We start from the raw sequence: 21,310 nt of genomic DNA on the forward strand, positions 1-21,310 counted from the left end.
TTCAGTTATTCACATGTTAATAATAGCAAATGCTCATCAGTTTGGGTTCTTTTTTTATTAAGTTTTCACTGAGCGAAATCTAGGCTGTGATTATTTTTAACTTTTTAATCACTGTCTTTATGACAAAAAATCACTCTAAAGCACATTTGTCCTCACAGGCCAAATTTGGCAGTACTGCTCTAGTATATTATACTGCTCTAGTATATTATAATATATATATATATATATATATATATATATATATATATATATATATATATATATATATATATATAGTGAAGTCGCTAAAAATGTGTGGATAGCCAATGTGCTTAATGTCATTTTTTTGACATTGTTAACAAAATAAATTTCATATATCTAGTCAAAATCTGTGATGAGCTAAAGAAAAACCCCACTGATTTAGAAAGATCACTAGATTTCACACTCTGAAATGCTTTATGAACATGACCACGAATGTTTAAACTATGTTAGCATAGTTTTCTAATGGAGCTAGAGAAATAAAAGGCATTAAGAGCACACAGGTCATGTTGGTATAAACTTGTCTCAACCATATTTATGACACTGTGGAGAGCAGCCATATATGGAGGCACAGGCCAAGCCTTGTTTGTGACTGGTTTCCATAAACACATTAAGAGCCAGTGCGAGTTACATGTACAGAATGGCTCATGAGGAATTGTTTCATCACGAAAATAACAAGAAAGTAGGATGTTTTTTGGCTCCATATTAGTTTTTTTTTATATGAGACTGACAGTAATTCAAACAGAGCTTCAGGATAAAATGATTTATAGTGTTACTGTTGTATTTAAATGGAGCCTTGATATGAGCCAAGTGTTAGTGCTAACATTACAGATCTCTGCTTTCAATTTCAACACAATATTGGGTGTCAACACATTGGGTGACTTAATCTCATATACTATAGCAACACAAATCTGGTTAGACCTGTGCCCACCTGCTTTATGTAAATTCCAAAAGACTGCAATCTTGGATTTTCCGCATTAAAGCACATCTTTTGTGGTGCATTAACCTTGTGTAGTCAGCTAGCAAGAAACATGGTTTTGAGGAACCAGAAGACAATATGGAAAAAGTGCTTTTCCTGCTGCGTGAGAAAAAAAATTCTAAAACTAATAAAATGTACAAATATTACATAAGCCATTCAGTATTAATAGCTCTGTAATACACTCCTGAGTCTAGTGAAGCTGCTTGGCACTGAGTGTAAAGAACCACATATTTGTGTTTGGACATGTGATCAATCTGTAATTGCTGTTGCTAAACACAACCAGGATTTTTTTGTGTCATATTTCGCTATTCTTTTTCATTAATCAAATGCAGCAAGTTATATACAGTCATATGCAAAAAACAAATTAATACCCTTGGTCAAAATACACAATTTGTTGATTTTCAAATAATTTTCTGTGCAATTTCTATTTATTTGCCAACACAGAGTTAAACATATTGGGTAAACATAAAACTAACGTAAAATGTGTCATGACTTTTGCACAGTCCACGTATTTCTTTCCCCCCCAATACGTTAAGCTGAGCAAATGAACAGCTATTGCGCATTAAAATGTGCAAGAATGTGTTCTCTGCAGATGTGTTAACTTATTTTCACTCAGGAAAATCGACAAAGCGAGTTATTTTTCCAGGAGTGCCCAAACTTTTGCACATGACTTAAGTTGGCAAAATGTTAACAAGAGGACATGCAGTTAGGTCTTTTCTGCTAACCAAGAGGACAACACTCATTCTTGTATCGATTCCTTACAATTAGAAAGCTAGCTTTTTCAATACATAACAGTTGGAGAGTAAAGGACCTCTATGCTGAGTAAACTATTAAAGGGTCAATGCTAAACAGAATGGATAGATATAAACGTAGAGAGGAGAGCGTGGTTACATTTTTCCCTCTCTCTTTTGAGTTTCAGTTTACATGGACAGGTCTTGTTTTATTCTGTTTACTTTTCATAAACAGTGTCTTTTTCTGCCCACTTCTTCTGTTTTTAGAAATCAAGTTGCCTCTCATCTTGACTTCCTCCTCTCAAAGCTCTTGTGCATTGTTAACTGTGTAATGCAGGGGTATTCAGATCATTCAGTTCAGATCATGGAGGGCCACAGTCCAGCACAGGTTATTTTCTTGCTTAGTCACACCCACTAAACCTGGCAATTAACAAAAAAGTTAATCCTGGGGTGCTTGAGCAGAAAAAAATCACCAAACACCAGCCATCCAAGACCGGAACTGAATACCCCTGTTGCTTGCTTTTAAAGCTTGGCTAGTCCATTTCAGTTCTTTCTAATAAGCCTCTTGAAATAAGTTTTGTCCATAACAATGTTGTCACTTAGAAACCCCTGACAAGGTCATCAGGTGAGCCTGATTAACTCAGATTTCCTCCAATGTATTGTAGACCCTCTAGCTTAATTATAGAAGAGGTAAAATAAATTATGTATTTCAATGCAAATTAATTGTTTTATTTTAAGGCAAAATTAAACAGAAACAGAACATTTATATCTTTATTTATTAGGCATAAGCAAAGACAGAATTGTTCAGTGTCAGTTTTTACAACTTGGTCTTTTATGATCATTACTGTCTTCTATGAAGCTCATTCTCACATGGCCTGGTTTGGAATGTGTCTATAGAAGCAGACCTTGTTTAGTGCGCTGGTTGAGTTGGTGAAGTTACTCATCTTGAGGCTGCCCTTTTACTGAGTCACTTCTCCCACTCAAGCAGTAAACTGTGTTGCAGTTTACTTTGTGTATCACCATAAACTGTGCTGTTAGGAGAGTGAGGAATCGAGGCATGGGCCCACATACAGGTCCCCAGGTTTCTGCACAATAAATTTGACAGGTCAGTTCATCACCAGTTTTTAGCATTCACTGCATAGGCTAATGATTCAAATCACTGAAACTGACTCTAAAAACATGCCTCAAGAATTGAAACTGTGCTAAACGAACCTGGGGACTGCCGGTGATAAAATTTGTGCATTTTAATTTCAGTGATAACAGGTAGAGGACACTGGATATTGCATTCATTTTCAATCCACAAGGCAAAGGATTTACAGTACAAGTCTGTCAAGTTACCACCAATCCCTGGATGCACATCTCCTTGAGGAGAACTCTGTCATTTAGTTACACATAGTACAAAAGCATAGTACACAGGCAGATCAGCAGATTTCATTAAGCTTACAACAGCTTGTGAGGAACATGACCTGACAAAGCTGGAAATTCCTAGATTTATATTTTGTTTGTTTATTTTAAACAATTTCTGATGCCTGTCATTAATTCACACTTCAGTTACTTTTTATTGTGACTCTGAAGAAACAACACAATAATAAGCTCTTAGCGATGTGAGTTCTGTTCTAAATGTGTACACATGCTTGCTCAGAAACTACTGTACAGTAATAGTAGCATGGTGCTTCTTTTATATAGTGATAGAAAACATGCGGCACACATAAAGCTCCACATGCTGATACAGTTTATTGTGTCCGGTGTGGGAATGCATCCATCCAAACTACTCTTGTTAAAATGTGTAACTGGAGCAGTATAGTATAGTCTGTTCTAGACAACGAACACCTCTCTTGCACTATACTGAGTTCCGTACCTGTTCATGTTAACTTGTTCTCATGTCTAACACTCTAACAGAAGTCACTGGGGTTCCTCTTTTCAGTCTTGGCTCCTCTTAGTGTCTTACTTTTGGCTCTGTGGGAGTTTTTTCCTTAAGCTGTTACACCTTTGGCTTGGTCACTAGGGGCACACTACACACTATACAAATACATTTTGAATCAGACATGAAAACATGAATCATGAGCAGTGAAAAAGGTGACAAGTTTAGAAACAAATCTCTTGTAGCTGGGTCCAGTGGTAGCAGTTCTAGAAGAATTATTTTTGTGATTTTAACAAAACAATTCTTGTGCATTCTACACAGGTGTAATTGCCGTGGAATTATTTAGTTCATTAAGTTATATGCAATATACATATATGCAGAATATGCAATATGCATAATACAAGTCATGTTCAAAACCTTTCTAGGTATTTTGACTTTCTTGTTAAAAAATTGCTGCTTACCATGCCAAGGTCAGTGTGTATGAAAGACTCTGCATCTATTGTAAATCGAGGTAATTCTAAAAACTTTGCCCATCATTTGTGTTGTACTAGCTCCATTATGGCGTTGGATCTCAATGACTGCGAATAAAATTGTAGACAATGGCTAAGCTCTCATAGAAGTTGCGACAGTTCACAGAAATAAACGTACTTCAATTTCAAATGAAAAATCAATGAAAGCTGATTGGCTTGTTTGCTAATTTATATATATTAACCCTTTTTCATGCACAGTTTGAAAGCAACTAAAGAAAGAAATGAAAGTATGTGAAAATTAAACCAACTTCACTGGTCACTAAACATGACTTTCTTTTCACATTTTGTTAACGTTATCCTGGCTCTGATTAGCTTATAAAAATTAAATACTTTATCTTTGAGTTGGTTGAAAAAAGACTGTGAGCTGAACTGCTGTTGTGCTGTCTTTATGGGAGAGGAGGGATTCTCTTGCTCTCAGACCCCAGACCTGCCCCTTCACAAAACTAAAATCTCATCAAATCTACATGATTCACATAAGTCGCACGTTCATCATTCAAAATGGCTAATTTCACTGAAAGTTGACAAGTATGCACGTTTGCGCAGTGAATCTGAACAAAGCTAGGGACTTTAGGAAACATATGCTGCAAGTTTTTGTTTTATGTTTTTTAGAAGCATGAAAAAATCTTTTTTATGCACACTTTGTTTGACATATTGTGGTTTTTTTTGACTGACCTTAAGTGACCCAAAGTGGCCCCTTGGTGAGCGTATTCTCTTAAAGACAACCGGTTTGTGAAATAAGAGATGATGGTGTTACTAGAGGAACGTATAAGGTGTAAGAACTTGTGCAAACTACCTCTAATTGTTCTTACCTCAAACTCATGGCGCTTTTCATAGACTGGGATGACGAGTCTGGCAATGTGTGTGATGAGCTCAAACCGCTCAGCTTTCCAAAGGCCCTCAACACACACCTCTAGCTGCTCTACCAGAACATCCTGTTACACACACACACACACACACACACACATAGGATATGCTATTTTACATTATGTTATTAATTCAAGAGCAAATCTGAAACATTTACACTACATTCGTTAGTAATGTCTGGGCTGCTAGAATCACTTTTTGCCAGTCTTTTTTTTCAATTTCCTCTCCAATTCAGTAGTATCCAATTCCACACACTAGAATTAGAGTTAGAACTCCCCCAGTCACACAATACCACCAGCGCTAGGAGAGCAAAGGCCAACACAAGCTCCCTCCTTGACATGTGAAGCCAACCACTGCATCTTTTTGAACCGCTGCTAAAGCAACGTCAGGAGAACGTTGCTTTAGCGGCAGTTGGAAGAGAACGCTAACCGCCAGTTATGTTACATCAGCTAACAGACACCTGCACTCACAAACAAAAAAATACACTACCTCAGTGTAGTACACATCTTGCATGCCTGAGTCTTCCTTCATGGCAGCCTCCTCTTCTATGTTGAAGGTAATCTTCTTAAATGCTGCCAGTCCAGTCGAGAACAGTTCTGTAAGGCCAGAGAAGAACATTATTATTATATACATAATACATAACACCTTATTAAACAACAGCACAAGAAACTGAGGAACAGAGACCGTGAATTCATAATAGTTTAACCCTCCTGTTATCCCTAAATTTACTAACATCTTTTATTAATTTGACCTCAGTAATTTTAACCTCTGGGAAATATCAAAGTCCTTGTTGAAGTTATGTTTTCCCATCCCCCATGTGGTGTGACTTATGAGTGGTCCTCACACTACTACAGGTATGGTATGTTAGGTTAGGGCCTTAAAGCAGAGCAAAGTGTTTTGAAGATTATAAAGTTGCATATTATAGTGACCTCAATATCATCCAAAACAAACAAAACAAATTTGTGTAAAATGTTAATATTTCTTGTGTTTTATACAGCTAAAACAGCCTGAGGTCAAACTGATCCCAGGGAACACTGATGTGTACGAAATGTGTACGGGACATTGAAAACATATCATGTTAATTTTATGTTTACCCAGTTGTTCCCATTGAATTAAGAGAAATCATTAAATATGAAGCAAAAAATGATGTCAGTTAAATACTGAATGGGGTCAAATTGTCCCCAAAAATAAAAGGAGGGTTAAATAAAACACAAAGGTCTCAAAGAGGTTTATTTTCCACATTTCATACAATCAGGAATGTAAACTTATGAAAGCTAAGGGTTAGTGGGTGCATTTCCCATACTCAGCTCTTCTGAAACCAGTTAGAAGTCTTTTGTTAATGTTCTGTTAACTGAACTCCTGATCTGTTTTCTAGTTATGCAAAATTGGTGGCACCTGGCACGACCTTCTAGTTTGCATTGGAACTAATCCGGACCAATACCAAATTGACCAATAGCACAGCACATATTTTGTATTTGAAAACCACAGGACACATTTCATCTTTACCGTGTTAGATTCTACATAAATTTTTTAAACAATCTAGGCAAATGTGCAAGTGCAGCCTATAATACACCCATCTGTCGCAGCGCTTCATCTGACAAGTTCTATCTGCACCACAAGTTCAGGAGAGGACTGTGAGCTGACTGTGCTGAGCATGTTCTCTATTTGCATGTGACACAGAAAGGGAAATTTCACTGGCCTAGTGTAACTGGATCTGAGCTACTGCTTTAGCTCAATATTTACATCCTTCATACTGTTTGAGACTTTTAGTTCTCTGAAAATCTAACAAGCATGCTGAGCCTTGTTATGCAAAATGAATTCATTCATCTTTTGCGTACCTTATATGTGGCCCAGTATGCATGTGCATGCAAAACTGAGTAGTGCAGGTGTGAAAGTCAGTGCACTGTGAATTGCACAGTGAACTATATGTTATAGAGTATGCCAGTGTGTAGGGGTGTATCATTATAGCCAATGGCCAATGTCATTAAACTGATAATGTAAAGACAGATCCCTTTAATTTTTAATAAATCATAAAAAAAGAAAACTTACTTTTCCTGTGCAAATACTCTGCCACCAATGCTGCAATGTGGACATAACACATAGCCGCCTATGGACACAAAGGAATAAAATGATTCTTGTGAAAGCATGTAATGCAAGAACGTAAAGCTAATTTTGTGTAAAATATTATGATTAGACTAAGAGTGACTGAAAGCCTTTTACACAAATGTGCAAAAATGTTTATGGGTGTTTTACTTGAAAGAAAAATTTCATTACGTTGCAAATTTAACACTCAAAGTATTGAGAAGACGAGAGAAAGTAACAACATTCATTCCCTTAACCTTTGCCCTAGAAAATACTTCTCTGGCTCCATGGATTTCTGTTTTTCTTATGAGAGTCCAGAGGTCACAGCTTTTCCAGTAGCATGTCCCTGTGCTCTTTTTGGTCTGCAGAAAATACTAACTATTTCTTAAGAGACTATGTCCCCTCTTAGCACAACTTAAGAGTGGTGGTAGTAGAATTTGCATGCCAAACAGTCAGTTCAAATAAGACCTTTTTCTTAACTAAATACTGTAGCATGTTAAACAAAGGTTTACTCAATAGAACAAACAGTCTAGGACCTATGATGACCTTAATAGAATTCTCATGAAGATCATCTTATGATTACCCTAATTAAGATTTTCCTGTGATTTGCATGCAACTTTTCGAGCATAATTATATAAACAACCACAGGATTCAAAGTAACAAATAAAAAAAACATGCTGGTGCCTGTCTTTACAGTGTTTTACAACATATTTAAAAGAAAAAGACCAAAGAAAAATCTAGGTGCAAAACACACATGAGTATTCATGGCCCTGGCTTTCTAGATCTACCAACACAACAAACTGGTTTGGGCTTGCCCTTTCTGCAATGACTAGCATGCAGAAACGTTGCTGGTGCATACAAAAAAAAATAATAAACAGAGTTCACAACACAGTCAAATACCATTCATACTCTGGATGATATTGTCAGCAGCAGTTAATATACTTTAGGGAGCAATCAGCAGAATTAGAACCATTGGCTTCATGGTAAAAACAAAACAAAACAAAATAACCCTGCAATTTGAGAATATGCCAGCTCTATTTTTCAACTATCAAGCAAACCTGGAGTAAGATGTCATTGCTGAATAAGCCTGTATGCCAAGTGGGAAAGTTTATCATACAACACTTACGACCTACCACGCTAAACACAACGGTGAGGAAAAGAACAGCAAAGTCACTGGGCGCGGCTCCAGAAAGACTGTGTTTGCATTAAGATAAGAATCGTTTCTCTCTGCTGAGATCCGACTGCATTCCTGATACATGTACCATTTAACTGTTTAGAGACAACTTTTGGATACAAAGAATATTCTCATGGTGACAAAAAAGACTGCATATCGTCACTGTCATCAGCCAAAAACCATCCAAAATCACTTTGAACATAATATCATTAAAATAACGTACATTTAAGTTAACAATGTTCTTCCCTTCTTCTATAAAGTATCTATTTTGTAGAAAATGTTACAAGAGCAATGACATGCAAACTATACATAGACGCTTAAAAAGCTTGTACATTCACTGCCTATTTGCGACAGCGACACTGACAATGTGTTGGACAGAAAGGACAGAATGAATACTAATTGCTGACTGCATAATGTTCTTAGCTGAATTTATCAAAAAAAAAAAACTGAATTGTACCTCAGAGAAATCTCCGTTCTTGAGGTGAGCGCGAGCCATGCTGTCCAGCCAGGTTCGTCTGAGCTCAGGAGTGCTAGCGTAAGAGCGGGCCAGGCTGTACTGGAGGTCCAGCAGCATCTCTGGGTCTTTCTCATGCTCACGCATCTGAGCAGTGGCCATCAGAACTGTGCGGATGCGTTTAGTTAGGCCTTTTACTTCTCCAGGGAATGATGTAGCCTATGCACACACACACAAGTTTGGTATTATAAAATGGTAGGACACAAGATCCCACAAACATACATACATATATATATATATATATATATATATATATATATATATATATATATATACACACAAACAAGTAAATACGTGTTTATATAGATAACAGGGGCACAGAATGTCATTGATGTGAAACTCAGAATCAGATAGAGGGCATCTATGAATAATGTAAATTGACCTTGTAGGTAATACAACACTTTCGTTAGACTGTGTTAGATATTTAACCATGGTATGCACCTGATATATGCACCTGATATTTTGTAGGTGTTTCCAAAACAGTAATGACTTACTGTCAGTCATTTATGTAGCAAACAATAGGTCTAAATAACTGGAAATAGTAGTAGTAGTGTTACGAACTACTACCTGAAATGGCACTACTACAGGAGTCTGGTATCATTTGTGATTTGTCAATTCTGATACCCCTGATAATGACCTGGAACCATTCAGATTCCTAAACCATTCTTGAAAGAAACTTTAAATATAAGTAGTTTACCTAATTGTGGAATAATCAAGAATACTTCAGAGAAAAAAAGTATTTATGATATGCAGTATAATTATTGTTATTGGCGTAGGGTTAGGCAGCACAACAGTAACAAGGTACACCAAGGCACCTAAAAATGATGACAGTATTATGATATGTCAAATTTCTATTCCACATCTGAACAGCTAAATAAACACAATCCACTCACTGATATTTTAGAGGAGCTCACTGATTGGTCATATAGAAGCTCAGCAATAGTTGGATGGTTGAAAGAGGTTAAAAAATCGGAGCGAGGAAAAAAAGTTAGCATGATAGCAGCTCAACGAAGGCTTAGAGCTACACATACTACAGGACAGGTTTGATTTTGGCTTTCACAGGCTGAAAATGTGAAATATTCAGAGATTTTTTTTACATTAAAACTACACTCACCGCAAGCAACCTTTTTTTTTCCTGCAACTTCGTTGTGTTGCTCGCACCATAAAAATTGGCAGAATTCCGATCAAAAAGACATTTGATTCTCACAAAATGAGCAAAATGTGACACTGTGCAGGTTGCTTTCCACCATGGAAAGGTAAAAGAGAACAGAGGGTTTGTCCACCTCATTTAGGAGCTAAAACCTTTATTGCTTTTGCACACAGATAAACATTACTCTACGCTGCTTTTAGAGATACAGCTCCACATCAGACAAAGTATAAAACATACAAGCCAAATGTCTTCAAGTGTAAATAAGACATCTTTTGCTCCCCACAGAAGAAGGAAACGGGAACACTGGGCAGGCTACTTTCCATTTTGTAAAAGTAAAAGTAGCACGGAAAGCTTCATTCAGCAGCTGATTCTGAGTTCTTCCACATATAACTTATCATCTTTTGAGCTGCTTTTGCAGCTTCTACTCCTTGTGACATTTGCCAAAAATTCCCAGTTGCTAAGACACAGCGATCCATTATCTTGGTTGTCGAGCTGTTATCAAGCTAGCTAAGCTAACCAGCTCCTGTAGCTGTGCTGTTTAACACTTATCAATTGTTAGGTATATGGTTTCAATGATGAATTATGCCTTGAAAACTGTGCACTGTGTTCGCTTATTTGGTGACCATGTAAGTGAACTACTCTTTTTGACAGTGCCACCCCAAGCCCCCTGACACACACTGAATAGCGCACCCTTGTGGAGCATCGTTAGCCCACTGAACGTGAGTATGTGAGTCAGTCATTCAGTCAGTGAGTCATTCAGTCAGTTAGTTAGTTGGTTAGTTAACTAGATATAGGCCAGGTCCATGAGGTGCGTCACATCTAAAAATAAACTTTTGTAAGTGCACATATGCACCCTCAGAAATACACTTGCAGGATAAAATAACAAAAAAACAATGCACATTAACGTTTCTTAATGTTTAGTTCACTGTTCAAAGACTTCCAACAAATCAGACAAACACTTGGCCAAGCATGTAAGATTTTATCAGCTTTAAAATTCCTTATTAATTAATGAACACCTAGATCTCAATAAACACAAAAAATCTTGTGATTAATTCAATGAATAATCCAGAGTCAAAACATTATACCCATACCTTCATGGTTTTGTCACTGTTGGCAAAGTTGTTGATGATGGACAGAGACTCCTGGAAGCGTGAGCTGCCTGTCAGTGCCACGTCTGCAATTAGCTGGCTCACTGCAATTATGATCTATAGAGCAGAAAGAACTGCTTCAGACATAGCATTAAATGAACATTCAAAAATGCTTATACCACTAAGGCATAGGGCTGCAGAAATATGCCCATATATAAGCCATACACAGCATTGTGTTATTTTAATTTCATCTTCAAAGGTCTGGCAAAAAACTGATTAAATACCACGAAAATCTACTGAAGAGTTGCCTTCTCTAATCAAGTACTCTGTCTTTGTCCAAATGTATGTTGGAATGCATTTAGAAATACTCAGCTACTAGAGTTCAAAGTTAGAAAGCTGGTTTCACTTATTACCCTCAATTAGAGTTCACAACGTAAAGAGAAAGAAAAAGTTTCACCAGATCAAACTTCACTGTCTTTTTTTTTCTTTTAATGTCTAATAAAAGAACGTTCAAAGCATTCTTCTGTGCAGATCTGTGTAAACAGATTATTCCAAACTGCGTGCCAAGATGATCTATTTTCTGTTTTCAGTGACATTCATATTGCATTGTGGAGATTCAAAGAAGAACATTCCACAGATATTTTCACAACCCAGTTATTGGACAGCACAAAAAGGGCACGGCATGTTGTACCTGTAGGTGCATGCGCAAAAAGCTCTTCCTCTTGGTGTACTCAAAGTTGTTCTTCATGAGGAGGTAGAGCAGACCGGCTGCCTCCCCACGCAGGATTCCCAGTTTGGACATGCAGCACTTCAGCACTTCGTAACACAGCGAGCCACATAAGGTCACATGGCCCTTGAAGAGAGCTACCTGAAACTGAGGCGTCAAGAGGAAATCATTTCCAGCATTCAGAATGATCATTTTATTAATAAGGTATAATCAAGCTTGTGTCATTTCTTCACTTAAAGAGTCTATAATATACATTTTATTTTTCCTTGAAGACCCCTTATAATGTTTGTGGGGTTTTATGCACCAAAACCATTTAGAAGACCAATTTCAAATTTCTCTTCATCTCAAGCTAATAAACAGGCATCTGATCCTGTGTTTTTAAAACTGATATACACTAGCGTTCAAAAGTTTGGGATCAAAATTCAAACGTTCGGAACCACACTTATCAATAAATAAATAAAACAGTTACAGATAAATGTATGGAATAATTATAAGATTCTACTACTCTACAGCTTCACACAGGTTTGAACTAATTAGCAGGAAGCTGTGAGAAGACATTTTAGATCTCATGCACATATCAAAATATTACTATACTTTTTTCTGTTGTCTCTCTTATAGTATTTCAATTTGCACTGTATAAATTAATGTTGAATAAAAAAGTGATATCAAATTTTTCAGTGCTATTGCACGTAAATGACATCTGTTCTAACTGGCTGCCCTGTATTGTTGTTTGTTCAAGTAACTAAGCTCCAAAAAATAGCCCAGGCTGAATGTACAACAGGATGAACGTGTTTGGATGAATTCCACAGGGTTTAGGCTGAATAGGCAACCGCATGTAAATGTACAGATGGTTCTGACACCACAACAATGATGAATTCACACCGGCAGCTGAGTTTTCCATATATAGACTGTAAGTGAATGCTTCATTTTGAAATATTAACAGTGTTTACACAGGATAACACACTCCTTAATTAAATGATAAATTGAAAAATTCTGTTTTCCTTTATGTGGGGGCCCTTGCCATGTAAAAACATTATACACCATTTTATAGCCATAAATATAGACAAGCAGGTGTCATTTGGCCTGTGTTCACCTTGGTGATGAAGGCTCGTAGAGAGGCAAACACGTGTTTGATTGACACCTCTGATTGTCCCATTTTTAGAAAGGTGAGGTAAATGTCGAACACTTTCTTCATTAGATTGTTGTGACCATCACAGTCCAGCAGCTGATTCTGTGGGAATGGTTTAAAGAAATAGATATAAAAAAAAGAGTATTGTCACTGTTAGTGAATATTGAGTACACAAAGTACATCTTCTGTCATAAGGCTGTACATATTACCTTGAAGTTCTGAGTGAAAAGAGAAAGAGTGTCCAAGACAATGAGGCAAGCCTCTGTGGAGATGTTGCCTTCTAAGAGGGCCTGGTGGTTAATCTCTGCTTCTGTGGGACCCCCACCTGTAGTAAAATACCTTTCAGTTGTGGGTTAGGGACAACGTAGTTCAACCTGTTGGCTGTAACCACTGAGTAATACTTGAGTCAGCTTCTCAAGAAAGACTAGGCAGATGGAACATGCCTTATTTAGAAAACAAAACTGTAGAGACCAGGGATGACTAACTTATGAAAGCCCCACTCATCATTCAGTCGCTCTTATTTGGGATGAGCTAATATATGTACACCAATCAGGCATAACATTATGACCACCTCCTTGTTTCTACGCTCATTGTCAATTTTATCAGCTCTACTTACTATATAGGTGCACTTTGTAGTTCTACAATTACAGACTGTAGTTCATCTGTTTCTCTGCATACTTTGTTAGCCTCCTTTTACCCTGTTAGTCAGTGGTCAGGACCCCCATGGACCCTCTCAGAGCAGGTACTATTTGGGTGGTGGATCATTCTCAGCACTGCAGTAACACTGATGTGGTGGTGATGTGTTAGTGTGTTTTGTGCTGGTCTGAGTGGATCAGACACAGCAGTGCTGGTGGAGTTTTTAAACACCTCAGTGTCACTGCTGGAATGAGACTAGTCCACCAACCAAAAATATCCAGCCAACAGCGTCCTGTGGGCAGCGTCCTCTGACCACTGATGAAGGACTAGAGGATGACCAACACAAACTGTGTAGCAGCAGATGTGCTATCGTCTCAGACTTTACATCTACAAGTTGGACTGACAAGGTAGGAGTGTCTAATAGAGTGGACAGTGAGTGGACACAGTGTTTAAAAACTCCAGCAGCACTGCTGTGTCTGATCCACTCAGACCAGCACAACACACACTAACACCCCACCACCATGTCAGTGTTACTGCAGTGCTGAGAATGATCCATCACCCAAATAGTACCTGCTCTGAGAGGGTCCATGGGTGTCCTGACCACTGAAGAACAGGGTAAAAGGGGGCTAACAAAGTATGCAGAGAAACAGATGGACTACAGTCTGTAATTGTAGAACAACAAAGTGCTTCTATATAGTAAGTGGAGCTGATAAAATGGACAATGAGTGTAGAAACGAGAAAGTGGTCATAATGTTATGCCTGATCTGTGTATAATTCTATTCTATCAATCTATAGTACCCATATTGAGAGTGTGAGAGGCCTCCATGGTGCTGAATTGCTGCAGGCTGGCCTGCATCAGGCTGGACCGCCCACGCATCACCGGCATAGTCTGAGACTTTCTGTCCGAGGTGAAGACTTTGGACACCCAGGACTCCTGACACCTGCAAACAGCAAAGACATATACACAAGAAAAGTAATTATACCAATAGACCTCTGAAATCATGCAACATTCTGTAGTTGCCATCAAGTGTCACTGAATCCTCTGAATTATTGCTACATACATGTTATAAGCTAAGACTCAGCATTCTGGTGAGGTTGCCAGTGTCATAAAGTCAGTTCATTGTGCAGCAGTGCTAGCGGGCATGTAACATGACTCGTATTTCAACTCCTTAACTACCTAGTTATTCAGAGGATCTGGCAACATTCAGAGGAAAAATGTCCATACAGCAAAATGTTTTGGAAAGCTTTTGTTCACCACCAGTACTGGGGCAGACACTCAAAAAAAGAAATCCATTACAAGTTACTAATTACTTCTTTAAGTGATCATTGATTTCTTTTTTTATTTACATTTATTTACATTTTACACAGCATCTCAACTTTTTGGAATTGGGGTTGTATGAGCTGCTGATGCTTGTTTAGGTGAGGTTGGTCTCTCTCTTCTTCAGCACAGGGTTTTTATTAATCAGTTTCATATAACCAGATGCTTCGACAGATTAATCGTGAAGTTTATGGTGCTTCCTGCGCTTGTGCTGAATCACAGTAAAGTGATTAGCTGACACAGGTAGTACGAATAAGCGCAAATTATGTATAAGAAGAGGCAAAAATAATTCATACTGAGATAATGTATTATTTAAATGCCTTTATTTTGTCCTCTTGAAGCCATACTAGTAAAGTCAGTAACTGCAATGTGAGTAAAATAATTAAAATGGTAATGTGTTACTTCATTACAGGAAAAAGTAATCACATTACTGTAACGTGTTACTTTGTCCTGTGTTACCCCCCCATTGTTCACCATAGGGTGCAACAGCAGCTATTTTTAAAAACAACATTAATTTCTTACTGGAATTCTTAATATGCGCATGAAAGTGACTACAGAATGACAAATGACTTCAGAGGTGTACGAGAAAAATGAAGGGGGACAATATAAGGTACGTAATGAAACTTGATAACTTGTCAGTCTATTACATGACGTGGGATATAACAAGAATGATCACGAATATTTGAAAATGATTTAGAAAGTGACAAATTGATAAACACATAACAATCTGTAAAAATTCATACCTACTGATGTTCCTCTTGCCAGCGTAACGAAACCGGACAAGACAAATCCTGCAAAAAAGACAACATGCACTTTATTAAAACAATCCAAAAGAAGTTTCCACTGTAAAGCTACATCCAAGACAGAACCAGATAAATGCTTACTGGATCAAAGCTCATACACTGCCTGTAGGTTAAAGGTTTTTGCACAAAAATGAGCTTGGCATTTTCTAGCATCATTAAATGATATTCTATATGGGACAACAGACACACTATTCACAGATGCAGTACTTGTAGAGCATAATTATGGATTCTTTAAACAATGGGACTTCATATGTGACTCACAGGTTGGCCGTTCTTCACTTTGGTTATTTTTACTTTGAGACTATAACAGAGATATCATATCAGTTAACGTCATATCAGCAACAAAACCCTTCAACTTGCCTGACTGTCGCTTTAGATTAGCGACTTCGTGACACTTTGTTATTGCTCAAGAAGGAATTCATCTTCCTGTGCCAGATCCTGTTCCCTTCTTTCCAATGAAACCTTCATCTTTTATTTGCTTTTTGACATGTAGGATTATCAGAGTGAACAGTAACACCAAAAGTGAAACTGGGCCGCAAAGTCTACATCATCTACAACAACCCCATCTAATATTGTTGTAAGGCGTGTCAGTTTAAAGAGCACAGCCACTCCTTTGTGATAGTAAATGATTGCGCATATCTATGGGTCCGTGCACCTTCCGTTCATTTGATTTTCATGTCAAAGTCCAGTACTGAAAAACAGAAAATGGGTCAGTTTTCGTTTTTGGTTCTGTTATTGTCAGTGGAAAAGGAAATAGCTTCATTTTACAGTTTCACAAACTAATCATGAAATCACACATTACATATTAACAATAATGGAATAAGGCATCATATTTTACTTATCCAAATTATGTGTAAATAAACATGCAGAGGCCACCTATGATCTCAGAAGCTCATAAATCAGGTGGTTGCAATTAAAATGATAAAGAAATATCAAGCATAAATGTTGAGAATATGAGTCCTAGTTCTGATATACTGTGAGGCTATTTGACATTTTGTATAGGCATTTGTTTATTTGACTTTGTTCTATCAGCAAAAAACTGAGACTATAAGAGACTCTTGTAGTGGACTGAAAGAGAAAGGAAAGCATGTTTGCCACCTCAATAATGAGGAGAAAAAGTAATACTGCTCAGAGGTGAACTGTGTTATAACTCCAAACTTGAGAATTAACACTGTGAGCAGTGCGTTGTCTTTTGTTCATAGTGGTCTTATAACACTGTGGCAGCTGCAGGGGCTCCGGTTTTGGGAAAGAAGCTTCAGAGGCATGTTATGCAGAGCCGCGCAGTCCCATATAAAAAAGGGACGCTGTTGTGATTTAAAGTTGTTAATGTCGTTGTGTTAGTCTACAGTTTGGGTAGCTATATGTTATTTGTGTTATTCTGTGTCGGGGTGTGGACAGGGGTGATGCCAGGAATTTTTTACAGCGGTGCTAGAGGGGAGCTGAAATGTGAAGGGGTGCTTTACCTAAGGTTGTCAAGCAGGCAATATGTGAATGGGGAGCAAAGTGGGGGGTCAGCTACACGCTGAATTCAGGGTGGAGATAATTCTACATTAAGGCTCTTTTTACACCTTGTTGATTTGCTAAAGTCCAAACCAGAGTTTGGGTTACTGTGATTTTGTATCTTTTTAATTTGTGTCGGTTGTTTTTACACTGTGATGGCTAAAGTGCACTCTCTCATTTGCCACCATCTGAGCCAAAAAAGTACTACTTTGCATGAACATGAGACGCTTAACTTGTGTGTATCCTGGTCAGAGCAAAAATAATAAACTTACTTCATATCTGCCTCTTTATGAATTGTTTGTCAATTTAAATGTTATGAATCAGATTGCTGATGCGATGCACTCCATGACCCATGTTCCCCCATGTATTGCTTCACTATTATTTTATTTTAGCAGCTTGTGCTGCAGAAGCGATATGAGCTCTGGTGTTGAATTTCCTCGTTTGGTGAGGACCATCACAGAAATACGTTCCCGCCAAGTAGTGAACTGGGACAACCTGGAAAAGAACTAAGACCCACAATTTTTTGACACCACTGTTCATGTGTTTAGTGCACATCCGAGTACAGGTAGAGTGTTCACACCTGAAAGGGGCCGAACTAAAGTATCAAGTTCAGTATGCCCTAAGCCCTAAGTATTCGAGCACACAATGATTTTTACACTGTGTTTGACACCATCTCTTCTTGTGCAGACCTATCAAGCTTCTTAAGTTTGACATGTGTGAACACCGCCCCCGTACTCTGGCTTGCACAAAACAAATGATTAGTAGTCCGCAAATAATCGCCGGTCTTTGTGGGTCAGTTCACTTCTGGGTGTGTTTTTTACGAGGAAAATCAACATCAGGACATGCTTTCCTCAGTGCACCTCAGTGCTGCAGTGTCTCTGTAACTGGCCTGTTTAACGTCTGACTCTTTACAGAAGCGCATATTGTTCTTGCAGCACAAGCTGCTCCTGATAATGGCAGACAAGCAATAAACGAAACATTATATTTTGTCACACAGAGCACAGAACTTATAGGCTGGGCCAAACATCACTGACCTGTTTACTTGAATTTAAACTGATGCAGAATTAAACCAGTCGATCATAAAGAAGTAGAGATGAGTGAGGTTTAGTTTCATTTCTCTGATTGCAAGCAGACAGTACACAGCTTTATTTAAATGCAACACAATGACTGTGATAATACATTTTATCAAGAATATAAGTGAGTGACAGATATGAGTTTTATACAGCGCTGGGCTAGTGAAAGTTTAAATGAGACAGGTCGTTTAACGGAGGTGAATGGAACATTTTTCAGGGGGCGCTAACAGAAACACTGAATGATTTTCAGAGGGGGCTTCAGCACCCCTCTGGTGCCCGCCTGAATGTGGGTTAAGTTGGGAGGTGGCCTTCTCTGCTAATGGGCTGCTTTATGTGCTTTTTCTGCTGGTGTAAACAGAGCACTTCTCATTTTAGAATCACGGTCTCTCCTTCTTCACCAAGACACTACAGTACTGATCATTATGAGTGTTGCATCAACCAATGTCTTCATTACATTAAACTAAACTCTCACTGTGAGACTCTGTCTTTGGCTTTAGGTCCTGATGTACTGTTTGTTGTGAAGGGAAAGTGAGGATATACCATTATTTACAAACAGAAAATAAACAGAACCAAAAACGAGCATTTATCCATTTCTCGTTTTCCAATACTGAATGTTGAAATGAAAATCAAATGAACAGAAGGTACACCAGTACCTCAGTGAATGACTAAATTGAATTCCTGTTTTCATAGGGTAAGTGACTCACTCGAGTAGACTGAGGAAATTCATAATGTCCTGTGGATTCACTTTGTTCCAATAAGCCAGCAGGGTATCTGTGGTAAAACAAGAAATTGTGAAAGAAAAGAATGTTTATTGATATGTTGTTTTGTTGATCTTTGTTAAACTGACTTTAAAAGAAACATATTGGTCTTTTCTAATGTAGCCTTAGTACATATTCTAAGAGAATACACTGGATGAAGTATGCTTAAACAAAACATTCTTAAAAGGTATGACAAATATTTGGAATTGAACAAACAGGATAGCTGGTACTGACCCTCTGACACTGTCCTTACAATGTGTAGGAAACATAGCAGCAGTCCTTTTACTTCATAATGCCCGAGCCGCCCTATAGATGGAAGGGTACTCATTGTGGATCCACGTCTGTGTAACTAAGGAGCAAAACATTGTACACATAGTCACTTACAAACAAATGCAGAGTAAAAGTGGGATTAAGGTGATTATTCTATGTGTTTAGGTGTGCTTTCTCTGATTTACAGAGCGATGATTAACTCTTCTGCTTAGAAACCTGGGGGTTATCATTATTTATTTATTTTTCTTCCTGGGACTTCCACACAGCAAATTCCCTTACATTCTAATTCGATACGGTGGATTCCCGTGGATATCCTTTCACTCTTTGTTGAAACACTCCCACCATAAATCTTTTTTATTTTCTTATTGGCATGCAGATAAGTCTTGTAGGGCCAGATGTGATATCATAAACACAATGTTTGGGAACAATCATTAGAAATTTTGGGCTAAACGTTGAATGTGGACTTATAAGGATGGGAACAAACTGAATGTGAAATTTACAAATCAACCCCATGTCTCGTGAAGGTGGAGCTTATAGTAAGGGTGGGATGGTATGCTTATCAAATCTGATGGACAACAAGCCTGTCATTAGCCTATGGATGTAACATAAGTTAGCATGACTAAAAAGTCTTTCCAGAAAACACATCGTTGATGTTGTGTGTGTGTGGAGAACACACTACATGGTTAAAAAAAACAAAAACATTACTTCTTTGAAGAAAAAAACAGTTCCATTTGATATGATAGCGTTTCGCTAGCTAGCTTGTTGTGTTATCAGTTCTTCAGAGTGTTAAAAGTGCGCTGACAAGAGGAATTTGGGGGTTGGTTTTAGAATGGGCATACCCTTGTTTGCAGCAGATTTCGCCACAATGCAGTACCAAAAGTTTAATAGGTTCTCACCAGTATGTATTCTTGTTACGAGATCATTCCTGGCCCTGCAAGACTACACACGGATAGACATCTTATAGACAAGTATGCTAAAAGTGTTCAATGCTGTTCAATGCTCTTGCAAAGTGTGCATTCAGATAGTATAGTAATAGTAGAAAAAAAAATAATGATGATCATGATGAAGTGTGTGAGTGTGTACATATGTCTGACCTCATTAATATCTGGTGTGCCAGGGTCCCCATACATAGAGCCTCTTGAGTCTTCTCTTCTTACGTGTCCGTTTTGGGTGATGACCCCAGCTACATCAAAAAGATACAAATTTTTCATCTAAATATTTCAAAATACGCACAAACACAATCTTCTACCACAATATTAAGTAACTACATGCGTACATTTTTGAAATTTGAAACCTGTTTTTGACATTCAGCTCTACTTACTCTGTTCCTTGTCTATGGCAGCACTGGCTCTGCGAGTGTCTATTGAGCCCGTCATGGACAGGTCGTCTCTGCACTGAGGGAATGTTTGACAAAAGAATGTTTCCTTTCATTCTAAACAAATTAGACACAAACCTTGGAACCTCTTCTATTCAAGTAAATAACCATTGCATTAACATGGTATGCTATGATAAACTCCATTCAGAAAGTACAGTTTAGTCATTTTTCAAGAGATTTTTCTTATGAGAATTAGACACAAGATAATCCACTTGAAAAGGAAGGGAAAGTCAAAGAAACAAGAGTTTCCAAAACTGGATTTCAAAGTTAATCAAGTTATTGAGAGAATTGCTAACAACCATGCAAGTTTAAGTGCTTAGACCTTTCTTCTTTGAGAGAGAAGAAACTCAAGCTCCACTTTTGCTTCAGATCTGAAAAAATCCACAAGTGTTTTTGTTCAACATTACAGGTTTGAAAAAGACCCAAAAGAAGAAAATTTGCACTAGTACACCAAAAATGGACAGAGTCTAGATGTCAACATCATTAAATGTGTTTGGGATTCCTTTGGATTGTGAGAAGCAGAAACTGCAATCAACTTTTAAGACTGAACTTTGGAGGTATGGAAAACATCCCTGCAGATTTGTTTAAAAAAACAAAAGCAAAATGAAAAAAAAGCAAAACAATATATAAAGACAAAGGCTGGACAGACTAAATACTGAACAATTTGATAAATCTTAATAGTCTATGTAATTTTCTTTTAAATATGTTTTCTGCCGTTTTGCCTTTTGCA

General features: G+C 37.7%; 1 protein-coding gene across 2 annotated transcripts in view; it reads right to left on the bottom strand.

Annotated features, from left to right (window-relative positions):
• Positions 1–21,310, bottom strand: part of dock11 (dedicator of cytokinesis 11) — an 87,817-nt gene that overhangs the window by 12,329 nt on the left and 54,178 nt on the right. For both annotated transcript variants that reach the window (XM_036596280.1, XM_036596279.1), the window contains 14 exons: positions 20,527–20,599; positions 20,300–20,388; positions 19,170–19,284; positions 18,882–18,948; positions 15,545–15,592; positions 14,282–14,424; positions 13,057–13,172; positions 12,812–12,949; positions 11,683–11,865; positions 10,995–11,108; positions 8,697–8,912; positions 7,033–7,090; positions 5,473–5,579; positions 4,929–5,051 (listed from right to left, as the gene is read on the bottom strand). In XM_036596280.1, the coding sequence (XP_036452173.1) occupies positions 4,929–5,051; positions 5,473–5,579; positions 7,033–7,090; positions 8,697–8,912; positions 10,995–11,108; positions 11,683–11,865; positions 12,812–12,949; positions 13,057–13,172; positions 14,282–14,424; positions 15,545–15,592; positions 18,882–18,948; positions 19,170–19,284; positions 20,300–20,388; positions 20,527–20,599 (1,590 nt within the window). The remainder of the gene's footprint in view (positions 1–4,928; positions 5,052–5,472; positions 5,580–7,032; positions 7,091–8,696; positions 8,913–10,994; positions 11,109–11,682; positions 11,866–12,811; positions 12,950–13,056; positions 13,173–14,281; positions 14,425–15,544; positions 15,593–18,881; positions 18,949–19,169; positions 19,285–20,299; positions 20,389–20,526; positions 20,600–21,310) is intronic.

The sequence above is a fragment of the Colossoma macropomum genome, unplaced genomic scaffold (assembly GCF_904425465.1).
Source record: "Colossoma macropomum unplaced genomic scaffold, Colossoma_macropomum, whole genome shotgun sequence".
Taxonomy (NCBI): domain Eukaryota; kingdom Metazoa; phylum Chordata; class Actinopteri; order Characiformes; family Serrasalmidae; genus Colossoma; species Colossoma macropomum.